Raw genomic sequence first — 15,269 nt, 5'->3', positions numbered from 1 at the left:
CTGTGCTGATGGACTGCTACTATATGGAGGAGTGGGAGCGGCTACAGGATCACTGGGAGGAGTTTAACAGGCAGAGGCGGAGCTTCCAGCAAGAGAGGCAGGCCTTCACTGAAGCTGCTATCCGATTGGGTCACGAGGTGAGAAACGCTAATTTATGCAAGTACATGTTTATCTCTCTAACATGTCGTTTTTGCCCATCTGCAGATTTTTAATGCTTGTATGAAGTCAGTTCTCCTCACAGGAGTCCTAGCAGTTGAATCACGTTAAATTATCAACATAATCCACTTATGTGGACCTCAGTGCAGTTCCAAGAGGGCAGTGTAATACCTTAAAAATTATTTTAAAAAATAGGACAAAATACGTTAAAACAACAACTAGAAATACGATATTTGTCATTTCAATTCAACATCTCAAGGGTTTTCAAGTTCTTGAAATACTTGGATATAAGAGAAAGTTTTAAAGGTGTGATTAGTTAACTAAAAGTCATGTGAAATTGATAAAACAGTAAAATCAGGGATATTATATATACACTGGTGCTCAAAGGTTTGGGATCAGAAGGATTTTTAATGGTTTTTAAAGATGTTTCTTATGCTCATCAAGGCTGCATTTATTCGATCAAAAATACAGAAAAAACTGTAATATTGTGAAATATTGTTTCAATTTAAAATAACTGTTTTCTATGTGACTAAATTGTAAAATGTAATTTATTCCTGTGATACAAAGGTACATTTTCAGCATGATTACAGTCTTCAGTGTCACATGATCCTTAAAATCATTCTAATATACTGATTATCAACGTTAAAAACAGTTATGCTTAATATTTTTTGGGAACATCTGACACTTCTTTTTCAGGATTCTTTGATCAATAATAAAAGTTTAAAAAGAACAGCAATTATTTAAAAAAAAAAAAAAATTGAAAGGTTTTGTAACAATATATACACTACTGTTAATACTTTTATTTACCAAGGATAAATTCTGTTCTTTTTCACTTATTCATCAAAGAATCCTGGAGGGGAAAAAAAAGGATCACCGATTTCCAACATTGATAATTCCAATAATAAATCAGAATATTAGAATGATTTCTGATCAATCATGTGACACTTAAGACTGGAGTAATAGCTGATAAAAAAAAAAATCAACTTTGCGTCACAGGATTAAATTATATTTTAAGTATATAATATATATTTTTAATTTAAATATATTTATTGTACATGTATTATTTATTGATTTATTTAATACACATTTTATTTATTTAGTCAAATTATTTAAACTTGCAAAATATTTTATCAGGTGGAAATTGTGATGTATATGTAAATACAAATAAACTACAATTGATTTGTAACTTAAAAAGTAAACCCTGAAGAACATAACGTTATTGAAACTTCAGGAGTAATGGAATTAAATTACTTTAATTAAAAGAAATATTTATTTAAATTCAAAATGACACTTCTAGTTTCTATAAATACAGTTAGAAAAAAAACAGCTTTGTCATTCTAGCAAAAACCACATTACAAATCGCAGACCAACAAAAGAGACATTTTGAAAACTAGCTTTTTGCTTCAGCAACAGTTTATAGTGCTCACCGGGGGGTTTTCAAACATCAAAAAGAAAAAAAACACATAGTATCATAAAAATAGTCCATCTGAAATGTATATTCTTTTTAGGGCTAGGCAGCATTTGTATGAGCTGCTTGATAACTTAAACGTTCTTTTAGATTTTACACAAAAGTATATTGGTTGCATTAACAATTTTGCGTGATATTAATGTAGTATTAATAGTGATTTTTTTTTCCCTTTTAATGGTTCATAACTGTTCCTCAGCAATCAGTCTGTGTGTGTTACAGAGATGCGAGTTCGAGCGGCAGAAAGCCTTCCGTTTGAAGTCAGACTTCCTCAGTCTTTCTCCTGTCAAGAAAACCTCACAGTGGAACCGGAGAGAAAGCACTGCGCTCAGCGACCTACGTACACAAACACGCATGACACACAGAGATCATGATTACAGCATTAATATCACGCTATAATACAGCTGTGTGTGTGTTTGTGTGCAGGAGCAGCCCTACCAGAGCAGCTCTCTCTGTCTCCATGTGCCACACCATCATCTGAGGGGTCAGAGGTCACGCCGGGGTCCCGTCAAAACATGGTCATGACCCCCAACACCCCTGAGCTGTACTCTGCTCTAAAACTGCCCTACTTCAGGTCTCATATCTGATACTGTACCTCATGTGCTATTCATTTCAGTGAACAGGTGGACTCAAAGGTGATATCTTCTGTCTCAGGTCAGAACGGATCCTTCAGTCATCTGACGAACGCAACACGGACTGGCCCTTTTAGTCTACACAGTTCTGTCTAATGAGTTTTTTTTGTGTGTGTGTGTGTGAAGAATCAGTGTTTTCGAAGATACATGTCTGAAAAAAAATTAAATAAAGGTATGCCATATGGATTGAATTATCTACCTTGTATTGTTTTCTCTTTATAACATCACATTTTACAGCTGGAAAATATTGATGTATAGTTTGTTAGGATAGGACAATATTTGGTTGAGATACAACTATTCGAAAAACTGGAATCTGAGGGTGCAAAAAACCTAAATATTTAGTAAACTGCTTTTAAAGTTGTCCAAATGAAGTTAGCAATGCATATTTCTAATTAAAAATTAAGTTATATATTTACGGTAGGAAATGTACAAAATATCTTCATAGAAAATGATCTCTTCTTAACCCTCAAAGACCGAGACAGCCGCCGGCGGCTAAAAATAACTATTGGTCTTAAATGAACCGCTAATCCAATTTGAATGCTTTAAAAAGTCTCGTAAAGTACAGAGTCTGCTCTTTTCAGTGATATCGCATTTGTCTCATTTGGATATTCAGAGGCTCCGTAGTAAGCGTGATTACGTCATCACATTTCCTCAGCACTGATTCGTCAGATGAAATCAACACGTTTTGGTCCTCTGAGCCAAACAGGAACGATTGTTGATGCTTAGTCCCACCCCTGTGCCCCGATTGGTTCAAACTGTCATCTATTCAACCAATAAACATAGGTTTTGGTCTTTTGAACCACCGATTAGTATGTTTCTTTGCAGATCTGAACAGACGCAAAGTGAAAGCAAAGTGCGTCTTGCGTGCATGAAAACAAACGCAAAATAACACATTTGCATGACAGCATTCTTTGAAAATGTACAGAAATACTCAAGACAGAGCCCTTTGACATAAAACAAACCAAAAACAAGGATGAAACAGCAGTAGATATCGGATAAAGCACTGGAATGTGGGTTTTCGGTCACTAGGCGATGTCCCGGTAAAATAGATTCCGATGCAGACTACAGCCAGCAGATCCATCTATTTGGTTGTTATATTATGTAACTAATTATTATATAGTTTTTAAAGATTATTTGTACTATTTTTTCGGTTGCACTCTGTATATTTCTCTCTCATTTTGTGTGTAGTTTGTGAATAATTTGTATTGTTTATTTATTTTTTTGTTGCACAAGACAGTTTGTGCATTTTTTCTTGTGCTACTTTCTACACTATTTGTGTTTATTGTTCATCTTTTGGATTAAGAATATATTTATGAAATAGTAAATTATTTTTTACTGTGTTTTGCTATTATTTAACACTGTTTCTGCAATGACTTTACTCCTGAAACGTTTTTGGACAGATCTATATTGTCAATAAACGAAATGGGCCTGTTTTTCACTGAAAAGCACCTAAATAATATTGTAATAATTGGCTATAACTTGCTTGGGGAATGTTATATATAGACAAAATTTTATTTGGAAGTGTAAAACACCTAAATACAAATTTTTAAAGAAAAAAATCTAAACTTCAGGAGTTTTTGTTTGAGTACACAGTAAAAAACACCCAATTGTTGGTAGCGTTTTTTCCTAAAATTCTGGAAATTCACTAATTTTTAGAGAAAACAAAAGGAAATTTGTAATTTTAAATTAGCTAGACATAAAGTTCAAGTTCTTATGTTTATAATGATATATGACAATTGATGCTGACTGCTAGAATAGGTCTGAAAAAACAAAGAAATATACAGGTGCCTCAGGTGCCCCAAAAATGTTCTAGGTCTTTAAGGGTTAATATCCTAATGATTTTTGGCATAAAAGAAAAATCTGTAATTTTGACGCATACAATGTATTTTGGGCTATTGCTACAAATATACCCCAGCTATTATGACTGGTTTTGTGGTCCAGTGTTACATATATTGTTTTTGTACCCTGCGGTTCAAAGGTTTGGGGTCAGTAAGACTTGTGATATTTTTTTCCTCTTATGCTCATCAAGGCTGCATTTATTTGATCAGAAATACAGAATAAAAAAACAGTATTGCTGAATGATTTCTGAAGGATCATGTGACACTGAAGACTGGAGTAACATTAAAATTCAGCATTGCATCACAGAAATAAATATTTTAAAATGTATTATAATAAAAAATATTTTATATTGCAATAGCATTTTGCAATTTTACTGTTTTTTTTCTGTATTTTTGATCAAATAAATGCAGCCTTGATGAGCAGAAGAAACGTCCTTAAAAACCATTAAAAACCCTATTGATCCCAAACTTTTTAATGACAGTGTATGTGGGTTTCAAACATTTAGTTCCAATAGTCTTAAAAGAATAATATTAATATTAAACATTAAAGGAAAACTTCACCCCAAAATGAACATTTTTTGAAAATGTACTCACCCTCAGACCGTCCAAGATGTAAATGAGTTTGTTTCTTCATCTGAAAAGATTTGGAGCATGTAGCATTACAGTACATCACTTCCTTACCAATGGATCCTCTGCAGTGAATGGGTGCCGTCAGAATGAGAGTCCAAACAGCTGATTAAAACATTACAATTATCCACACAACTCCAGTCCATCTTGTAAAGCAAAAAGCTGTGTGTTTGCAAGAAGCAAAGCCATCATTAAGGCAATTTTAACTTTAAATTGTCACATTTTGGCCAAAATATGAGTTCGTAATCCATACTAATGCTCCTCCAGTGGAAAAAGAGTCAAAATCCACCAACATATTTGTTTAGAATTGTTTTCACTTTGTGCATTTCCCTCCTGATACAGTGACTTTTTCACTGGAAGTAACAATATTATGGATTATGGAGACACATTTTTGCCAGAAGCAACAGTTTCACTGTAAAAAGAGAATCAGTTGTAGATTTGTTTCCTACAAACACATAGCTTTTCACTTCATTTAATTTGGTTTACTTGTGGATTATTGTGTTGTTTTTAATTAGCTGCAAGAGATTTGTTTCACACAAACACCCGGGTTTTGAAGTCCAAACAGATGATAAAAAGTCACAATAATCCACAAATGAAAAAAAAAAAAAAAAAATACAAACACCCAGGTATTGAAGTCCAAACATCTGATAAAAACATCACAATAATCCACAAGTAAAAAAATCCAATCAACTGATGTCTTGTGAAGCCAAATGTTGTGTGTTAGTAAAAAATCAAATCCATTATTAAGACATTTTACCTCACTTCTGACCAAAATACAAGTCTATAATCCATTAAAATTCACCCACACATTTGTTTTTTGTTTTTTTTTAGAACTGAATGTTTCTCTCCTGGTTTGGATGAGACAACTTTCTCACTGGATAAAGCGTTATTTAATAAAGAACACATTGATGGATTTGCTCCAAATTTGAAGACAAAAAACCTCATCTACATCTTGGATGGCATAAGGCCGAGTAGACTATTTGCTAAAAAAAAATTTAAATTTGGTTGAACCATTACTTTAAAATGTATTCATTTCACTACACTCTTAAAAATAAAGGTGCTTTAAAAGATTCTTCACAGCGAGGCCATAGAAGAACCATTTTTAGTTCCACAGAGAACCATTCAGTCAAAAGTTCTTTGAAGATCCATCTCTTTCTTACCTTTTTATAATCTGAAGAACCTTTTTGTGCCACAAAGAACCTTTTGTGAAATGGAAAGGTTCTTCGGATGTTAACGTTTCTTTATGAAACAATTTATACAAAAAAGGTTCTTCTATGGCATGGTGAAGCATCTTTATGCACCTTTGTATAAGATGAGGAAACCAAACTACCTTGCTTTACATTTATCAAGGAAGAATCCTATAAAGGTTGAACTGAGATTTCAAGAGTAGCCTGTTTTTTCATAATATGCGATTGTCATCGCGATTCTAAATAATTTAAATATTTAGTTTGCCAGTTTTACAGATTTTTTTACTTCGTATAATATTCCATATAAGTAATCTAATTGTATTTCAAATTCATCTACCAATCATCTTTTTTTAGAAAACAGCTGTCAAACTGTACGCATCCTAATTGGTCTCCTCCTGCGACGTCCGCTCTTTAAAAACCCACGCGTGCTCGACGCGTGCTTCATGTTTGGATCGCGCTCAGTGAATGCCATGGCCTTTTCTCTTCTCCAGTACCTTATGTCAGCTCACGGACACATGGAGTCTCGAAATCAGGACTTTCAGCCCTGGAAAGATTATATGGGTCTGGCAGATAAGATCCGATGCATGCAGCGGCCAGCAGAGCAATCAGACGCGGGAGATGACAGGAGCAAGCAAGCCGCCGCCGCGCTTTTGGAGTCTCCAAGCGGCCAGAGGCGAGCACATACGGAGAAAAAGAACCCCGAACGCGGCAAGAGCAGCAGCCCACCAGAGAGAAAGTTCTGCAGCTTCTGCAAACACAATGGAGAGATAGAAGCCGTCTTCACTTCGCACTACTTAAAGGATCGCTCCGGAGACGTGATGTGCCCGTACTTAAGCCAGTACATGTGCCCTCTGTGCGGAGCAACCGGAGCTAAAGCGCACACCAAACGATTCTGCCCGCTTGTGGATAAAACGTACAGCTCCGTTTACGCCAAGTCAACATGGTGAACCAGACACATACCACCTGTAGATCTGGCCACGACGAACGAGCAGATTTGAAAAGCCTTTTTTACTAGAGGTTTTAATCTTCAAGTTTTAATAGTTTGATCGGTATTGGCTTGTGTGTGAGTTCTGCATGTGTGCTTTCACTGTTTGATTTTGCACGTTTGTCTATTTATTTAAATTATTTGCAGTGGTGTTGTGTGTTTCACTATTTAACTTTTTTGCTTTTCTAAACAAACTTGTACACAAGCCAGTAGGCTGCTACAGGTGCAACCGCATTTGAACTATCTTAATCGATCTAAAAGCTCTTGTTTTAATCTTAAAGAAAATTGTTTTGTATTTGATAACTTTTATTGTGATGCTCTGTGATACAAAAAAAGACAAGTGTTTTGCTATTGAGATGGCTGTTTTACATCAATAATAACAAACAACCTCATCTTCTGTGTCTGTCTTCACTACAGTTTTGAAATTATGTTGGAGAACATGATCATTAGGAAATTCATTTTTGGTTGCACCAAAAATATGTGAAGGAACAAAAACCAATGAAAATGAACAACGGAAACCTTTTCACTCTGAGCTTTTGGAAACCTGTGTGTAGAGCTCACAGCACTTCCACTGAAACCGGTTCAGTTTGAACATTTGTCTAGTTTTATAAAACATGATTTCACACAATCAAACTTGCACAGCAACAACTAGCAGAAAGAGCGGTTTTATTTATTCAGAGTGTGTTTTGAACTCTTATCTGGGCTGATTTATGGCTTGAACTTTGAAGACAGTTTGCTAAGGTTACGACCCTCCAGTCTAGGGGTCACCTCTTGTGATTGACATGTTTACTTCTTTGCTTGAACCTATTAAGAAAATGGTTAACTTTGGTTAACTAAAACAGAACAATTTTAGAAGCAAGTTTTTGCTCTTAAACACAACACAGGAAGTGTTGTCAGTTGTGAACCAGTGGCTGCTGACAAACTAACCACAGCTACATCACTTTAAACCTGTCAATGCAATTTTTTTTGCAAAATTTTGTAAAATATTTAGAATCTGTTGACACTATGCCTATATTGAGTGTGGAGCGGCGGTCTTGGAGGTTGTCTGCCTTGTTGTCCAAATCCAATTTTCCTGCGTGCATCAATCACTAACTGACTGCAAGAAAACAATTATGATGGTTTGTTACAAATTGTTTACAGTTTTACTATATTACTATTTCATAGTGTAAACCACATAATCAGAATTTTTTTTTTTCGTTCAAGTGTTTAAAGAGAAGTTCACTTCCAGAACCAAAATTTACAGACTATGTACTTACCCCCTTTTCATCCAAGATGTTCATGTCTTTCTTTCTACAGCCGTAAGGAAATTGTTTTTTTTCAGTAAAACATTTCAGTATTTCTCTCTGTATAGTGGACTTTAACGATGGACATGAGTTTGAACTTCCAAAATGCTGTTTGAATGCAGATTCAAAGGACTCTAAATGATCCCAGCCGAGGAAGAAGGGTCTTATCTAGCGAAACAATCTGTAACAATCTATATACTTTTTAACCACAAATGATCATCTTGTCTTGCTCTGTGTGAACTCTGTTTTCCGGTTCAAGACAGTTAGGGTAGGTTGAAAAACTCCAATCTCAAAATCGTCCTACGTCGCTGCAGAGGTACCAACCCAGCGTTTCCAAAGTGAACGTGCAAAGAAGATTAAACAAAAAAAGGTAAAACAGCCAGGTAGGATGTTTTTGGAAGTTATATAAGAAAATGAGAATGGGAATTTGTTGACATACCTTAACTGTCATGAACTGGAACACACAGAGCTAGACCAGACGAGGTTCAAAAGTATATAAATTGTAATTTTTCTTTTGAAGAATGACTGTTAGATAAGACCCTTCTTCCTTGGATGGGATCATTTAGATCCCTTTGATGTTTTCATGTTTTCAAAAACAATTTCTTTACAACTGAAGAAAGCAAGACATGAACATCTTGGATGACAAGGGGGTGAGTAAATTATCTGTAAATGTTTGTTCTGGAAGTGAACTTCTCCTTTAAAACCTCTACAAATCAAGACTTACTTCAGATAGGTGATATCTCTGATCAAACCACATACAAGCTCTGTGGCATCTTCCAGATCAGTAGAGGCTACTGGGATTGGGATGTCCTCCAAACTAAGCAAAAATAAACAATGAAAATTGACAAAAAATGCCCTGTACTGTGTCCAGAATAATAGAGTTTGCAATGTACTGAATAGCTAGAAACCTAAACAGACCTTCAGTAACATTCAAAGTCAATAGTTCACACTCATCTCACCTCAGAGCGATGTTGTTGAGCTGGGAATCTGTCACTGAGTCTACTGATAATGGGCTGGAGGGATCTGGTTCAGCAGCAGGACTCAGATGAGGCTCTTGAGAGTCACTTGGTAAGTTCTCACGTTCTGTGAACGGCTGATAATACAGCTCAGTTTTAGTAACTTAAAGTTGACTTTAAAGGACATGTGTGAGAGTTTTGGACACTTCCTTTAAATATCAGAACAAGACCTACATTACTTACTGTAAACTTAAAACTAAAATCAAATAAAAATTCCAAGTGGTTGTTTTGGTATTTCAAATGAATATTACATGCCAATGACAATTCTGTCATCATTTACTCAATCTCTCGTATCATTATAAAGCTTTTCATCCCTTTCAGCTGTTTTCAAATCAAATTAAGTTCAAATAAGACACATCACAAAGGTCTGTTGTTAACTATTCTCTAAAAAAAATTACAACTTATATATTTTAACCTCAAATGCTTGTCTTGTGTATGTCTGCGATGTGCATGCATACTCTGTGTGTACTGAACCAGAGCGCACAGAGTACGCATGCGCATCGCACAGTGGTTATGGTTAAAAAGTGTATAAATATTAATTTATTTAAGAAAATAACCAATCATTTCGCTTGATAAGACCCTTCTTCCTTGGCTGGGATCATTTAGAGCCCTTTGAAGTTGCATCTAAACTGCATTTTGGAAGTTTAAACTCACAGGCACCATAGAAGTCCATTATATAGAGAAAATTCCTGAAATGTTTTCCTCAAAAACCTGATTTCTTTATGACTGAAGAAAGAAAGACATGAACATCTTGGATGACAAGTGGGTGAGTAAATTATCTGTAAATGTTTGTTCTGGTAGTGAACTAATTCTTTAAAAGCACTTAAAGAGATAGCTGACCCAAAAATGAAAATTCAGTTGTTTTGTCACCCTCAGCTTGTTCCAAATCTGTAAGACATTCATTCATCTTCAAAAAACATATTAAGATATTTTTGATGAAATCTGGGAGATCTCTGACCCTCCAAAGACAGCAAGGATCCTACTACATTCAAATTCCAAAAAGGTATTAAAAACATCAACAAAATAGTCCATGTGACATTAGTGGTTGAACTGTAATCTCATTAAAATTACAGTTGAACCATTGATGTCGTTGAACGTGGTAGGACCCCAATAGACCCCCATAGTCTTTTCCAAAGACAAACAAAGATCTTACAGGTTTGGAACAACACAAAGGTGAGTAATTAATGACCGAATTTTCTTTTTTGGATGGACTATACCTTTAAGAACACTTTGGACACGCAATATATCTTCTTGAACTATGGTTTTGGAATGACATGACCGGCCAGGGCCAGTGTCTTGCAGAGTTTAACTTCAACCAGTTCCAACACACTTCCATTAAAGTATCTATTGAGTCTGAGGAGCTAAATTAGCTTGTTCAGATACGTTTAATTAGGGTTGGAGCTAAACTCTGCAGGACACTGGCCCTCTAGGAAGTTTATACACCCCCTTCATTCAAAAGAATAACTCACTTGCACATCTTCATTTTCACCACCTGGTGGGGCTGCAGGTAAGGACAAACACTGTATGCTGATGTTCCCACAGTCTACTGTGTTCTCAGCTGTGATGGTGGTGGTGACCAGAGACTCACAATTATCTTCTGCCTCATGGATTACAGGAAGTGCACTGATCGTCTCATCAGCTGTAACATCCATGCACTCCACAGGCTGTTCAACTATAGAGGCATTCAATTCACATTCGTATGGAGCACACAGCTCGATCTCATTGCTTTGCACTACAAGTTCTTCTTCAAAAAGGTTAACAACCTCTGAGGCTTCATTGGTTTTTCTAATGTGGCTTTCATTAGCATTTTGCTCCATGCGTTTGATTTCACTTTGCTCAGGAGGGTTTAGCTCATCAGCATTAGCATGGGATGGAATGGTAATGTCAGATCCATGAGTTACTGACATGCATTCTACGAATATCTGAACTTTATTCTCATACTGCACATCAGGCTGCTCCTGTTCCTCCTCTACATTGACATCTTCCATTGGGCAAGAGGTTGGGAAGGAGGGTGGTGAAACCTCACTTAACCTCGGCTCCTCATTAGAAACTTGCCCCGCCTCATTCTCCTGCCCTCCTCCAAACGCAATGCTCTTAGTCGGCTGTCCTTTGAGCATCTTCTTCCTTTCTCCAAGCCAGCACATTCCCATTCTCTTTCTTACTTTCCTCTTTACTAGAGGATCTACAGAACCTGCATCTTCAAGCATCTGAATTCCTATCTGATCTGTATCTGAGGTCTCATGAGATTCACTCTCTTCATCTTCTAGCTCTCCCTCGGGCTGATCTATGTTAGAAACATCTATATTTATGGTGTATTTGTCACTGTTGTCAAGTTCAGGGGTTTCCATTGTGATCGCTGCAGTTTGTTCAACCTCATGAGAGACCTCAGGTGGACCTGTGCCATTTGCATGCTCAACAGTATCATCATCATGGCTTGTTTTTTCTTCCTGGGAACAACAAGGGTCTACAGGGAATTCTGTTGTCAGAGTGACTTGTAGTGTGCTCTGTCCAGGCTGATCTTTCTCCAGCTTGTCTGATGCATTGTGGGCAGAGTCATTTTCTGATTCTGGTGTCAGAGTCTAGATAAGGTAAAGATTAGGTAAATTAAGGTAAAGAGTTTTGTAAATCAGAAAACGAAATACAAATGTAACTGCATAGTCACATCAAAGGATGTCGCAATATTTTTTTAAGTTGATTTCAAAAGTTAAAATATACCTTGCAGAATCTGCAAAATGTTAATTATTTGACCAAAATAAGAGGGATCATACATATATTTAGTACGGACTTGAATAAGATATTTCACATAAAAGATCTGAACTATAAAATAATTATAAAAGTAGAATTTATAAAAATGGTTCTATTCAAATAAAGTTTACATATGCTTGATTCTTAATATTATGTTGTTACCTGAATGATCCACAGATGTTTTTTATTTTTGTTTAGTGATAGTTGTTCATGAGTCCCTTGTTTGTCCTGAACAGTTACACTGCTCGCTGTTCTTCAGAAAAACCCTTCAGGTTCCACAAATTCTTTGGTTTTTCAGCATTTTTGTGTATTTGAACCCTTTCCAGCAATGACTGTGTGATTTTGAGATCCATCTTTTCACACTGAGGACAACCGAGGGACTAATATGCATCTATTACAGAAGGTTCAAACATTCACTGATGCTCCAGAAGGAAAAACGATGCATTAAGTGTCGGGGGTGAAAACTTTTGAACAGAATAAAGATGTGTACATTTTTCTTATTTTGCCTACTACATATTTATTTCATTTAGTACAGCCCTTCAGAAGCTAAAAAAGATACTAACGTGTTCCCCAGAAGACAAAATAAGTTAAGTGTACCCTAATCTTTACATTTAAAAAGTTTTCACCCCTGGCTCTTAATGCATAGTTTTTCCTTTTTGGAGCATCAGTGAGTGTTTGAACCTTCTGTAATAGAGTCCCTCAGTTGTCCTCAGAGTGAAAAGATGGATCTCATTGCTTGAAAGGGTTCAAATCTATGGTTCAAATACACAAAAATGCTGAAAAACCAAGGAATTTGCGGGATCTGAAGGATTTTTTTTGAAGATCACGACAAACAAGGGACTCATGAACAACTATCACTAAACAAAAAAGCTGTGGATCATTCAGGTAACAACACAGAATTAAAAAACAAACATTTTTATAAATTCAGCTATTATTTTCTCTTGTGGATTATTTGTAAACATCTTTTATGTAAAATATCTTATTCTGGTCAGTACTAAATAAAAAAATACCGTGCATTTGATGATCCGTCTTATTTTGGTAAAATAACTAACATTTTGTTGATTCTTCAAGGTGTATGTAAACTTCTGACTTCAACTTTATATATATATATATATATATATATATATATATATATATATATATATATATATATATATATAAACAATATATTTATTGTAATTTCTTCAAGAGAGAAATTACCTGATTTTCATCTTCAGACTGGTTTGTTTCTTCAGTGCTTTTCTGTCGTTTTGCTCTGGCCTCAGCTCTCTTAGGGGCTTTGAACTCTGCTAAAATACATTTAGTTAAATCAACATGTTCTTTATTAACTAAAAATATTTATAATATAGCTCTAATCAAGCTGGTAGTGTGAATGACTGATAATAATGTTTACCTGTCCTCTTCCATTTTCTTTTGGCCATTATCTTGTTTTTATTCCAGATTCAACTGACTGTTAAATGGATAAAAATCAAACATTAATTGCACACTTGACGCTTATAAGATTGTTTGTTAAAATGTATTAATTTAATTTTAAGTCAGTTTTGTAAAATCATTTCTTCTAACCAATTATAAATCACTTAACAAATCAAACAAACCGTTTGAACCGATTAAAAAAGCAAAATACTTGTACAATTTATCCGACAGACGTTAAACTGTCTAGTCAAATAAGCGCGCGAAAGATTCGCAAAGCAATATTTATCAAACTAAGGTATTTCTTCACCTTTTCTCAGACAAAACAAATTGTATCACGAAAAACCGTCACTATAATGTAAAATATGATTTAAAACTACGATAAATCGATACGCCAGTGGTTGAACTACAACAAGTACTGAGCTGTGGGGCGTTCCCGCTTGCCGTAAAGCGTGAGGCTGTTGTTGCTATGGGAAACCTGGCGAAAAGCAGGAAGTGCTGAATCTACACTGACAGACAGCAGTGCAGATTTGAGTTTATCTCTGTGTTTATGACACTAAAGGGCAAAAACTTAATGACAGGCTGCATATTCTCCTCAACGGAATAGATATTTAGCACGTAACCAGCCCTTGGAGGAACATATGATCAAGGTATCGCGTTCAAACTATTAGTAAAAGAGTCTGGTGTAAGAATTAGCCACCTCGCTAACAACACTTTGACTGAAATAGTTGTTTATTTGCACTGAGTTATATTGTGAATGGTGTGAAATGTATTTTATGGCTTCGTTGGGCTTTGCCTCCAATAGTTTTGGTGCAAAATCAGCTAAAGATGTGCTTTGGATTGACCTGTTTAAATCTAATAGCAGGTTAAATAGTGTTGAAACATTCGCTACAGAGCTAATATTGATTTATTGTGAGATTATAGAGGTCTGGGAGTAATGTGGCACAGGTAAATATATGTTTTGAAGTTGATTGTGTCAATGTATGGATTATGCAAATATAGACGTCATTATTCACGTAATAATTTAGGAATGTGCCATGACGCCACTCACTTTCTGGTGTGGTTGGTTGTAGTTTTTTTTTTAAGGCTGATCGTGGATCAGTGGCTGTTTTTAACTGTTATTAATGAATCATTCTTGTTTTTACTCCAGGTTTGAGAGACCTGCGGAGAAAATGAGTCGAAGCCGGAACCCTCCGCAGAAGGGCCAGGGGGCCGCCAGGGCCAAACAGGTAATAAACCAGATGAGAGTCAGGACTGTGTCCAGAATCATGTGATGAAACCTCTAAATCTCATCTTTAAAGTTGGCAAGAAATTAAAATTAAGATGACAGAACTGTGGTGATGTATTTTGGACTTTTCCAACCATTTAGTGCACTTAAACTGCATCCACTTTTGAGTGCCACGCATACAGGTGCATAAAATGTCCTTGAATTCACAAAAATGTTATTATAAATTATATATAATAAAAATGTGTTAAAATAAAAAATAACCAAAATATAATGTAAAAAAAAAAAGTTAACTTTTTTTATGCTACATTACTAGTCAAAAGTTTTTGGACAGTAAGATTTTTAATGTTTTTTAAAAAAAGTCTCTTCTGCTCACTGAGCCGGTATTTGTTTGATCCAAAATGCAGCAAAACAGTAAAATTTTGAAATATTTTTACTATTTAAAATAACTGTTTTCTATTTGATTATATTTTAAAACGTAATTTATTCCTGTGACCAAAGCTGAATTTTCAGCAGCATTATTCCAGTCTTCAGTGTCAATTGATCATTCAGCAGTCATTCTAATATTATTATTATTATTATTATTATCATACATTTTTTCAGAATTCATTTGATGAATAGAAAGATTCAAATATCAGCATTTATCTAAAATAAAATGCTTTTGTAAGATTATACACTGTACCATCCAAAAGCTTGGAGT

General features: G+C 35.3%; 2 protein-coding genes across 2 annotated transcripts; one reads left to right on the top strand and one right to left on the bottom strand.

Moving 5' to 3' along the window:
* The first annotated feature begins 6,375 nt into the window (after window positions 1-6,375).
* nanos3 (nanos homolog 3) lies at window positions 6,376-6,852 on the top strand. Its single transcript, XM_073843358.1, has one exon. The coding sequence runs from the start codon at window positions 6,376-6,378 to the stop codon at window positions 6,850-6,852; it is 477 nt and encodes a 158-aa protein (XP_073699459.1).
* Window positions 6,853-8,893: 2,041 nt separating this feature from the next.
* Window positions 8,894-11,339, bottom strand: LOC141336305 (uncharacterized). The gene is made up of 3 exons (XM_073841875.1): window positions 10,659-11,339; window positions 9,133-9,266; window positions 8,894-8,990 (listed from the first exon to the last, which is right to left on the bottom strand). Exons 1-3 carry the CDS (start codon window positions 11,337-11,339, stop codon window positions 8,894-8,896), a joined length of 912 nt encoding a protein of 303 aa, XP_073697976.1.
* Window positions 11,340-15,269: the final 3,930 nt, after the last annotated feature.

This window comes from Garra rufa, chromosome 6 (genome assembly GCF_049309525.1).
Source record: "Garra rufa chromosome 6, GarRuf1.0, whole genome shotgun sequence".
NCBI classification, from domain to species: Eukaryota; Metazoa; Chordata; class Actinopteri; order Cypriniformes; family Cyprinidae; genus Garra; species Garra rufa.
This window is presented reverse-complemented; position numbering and strand designations above follow the sequence as displayed.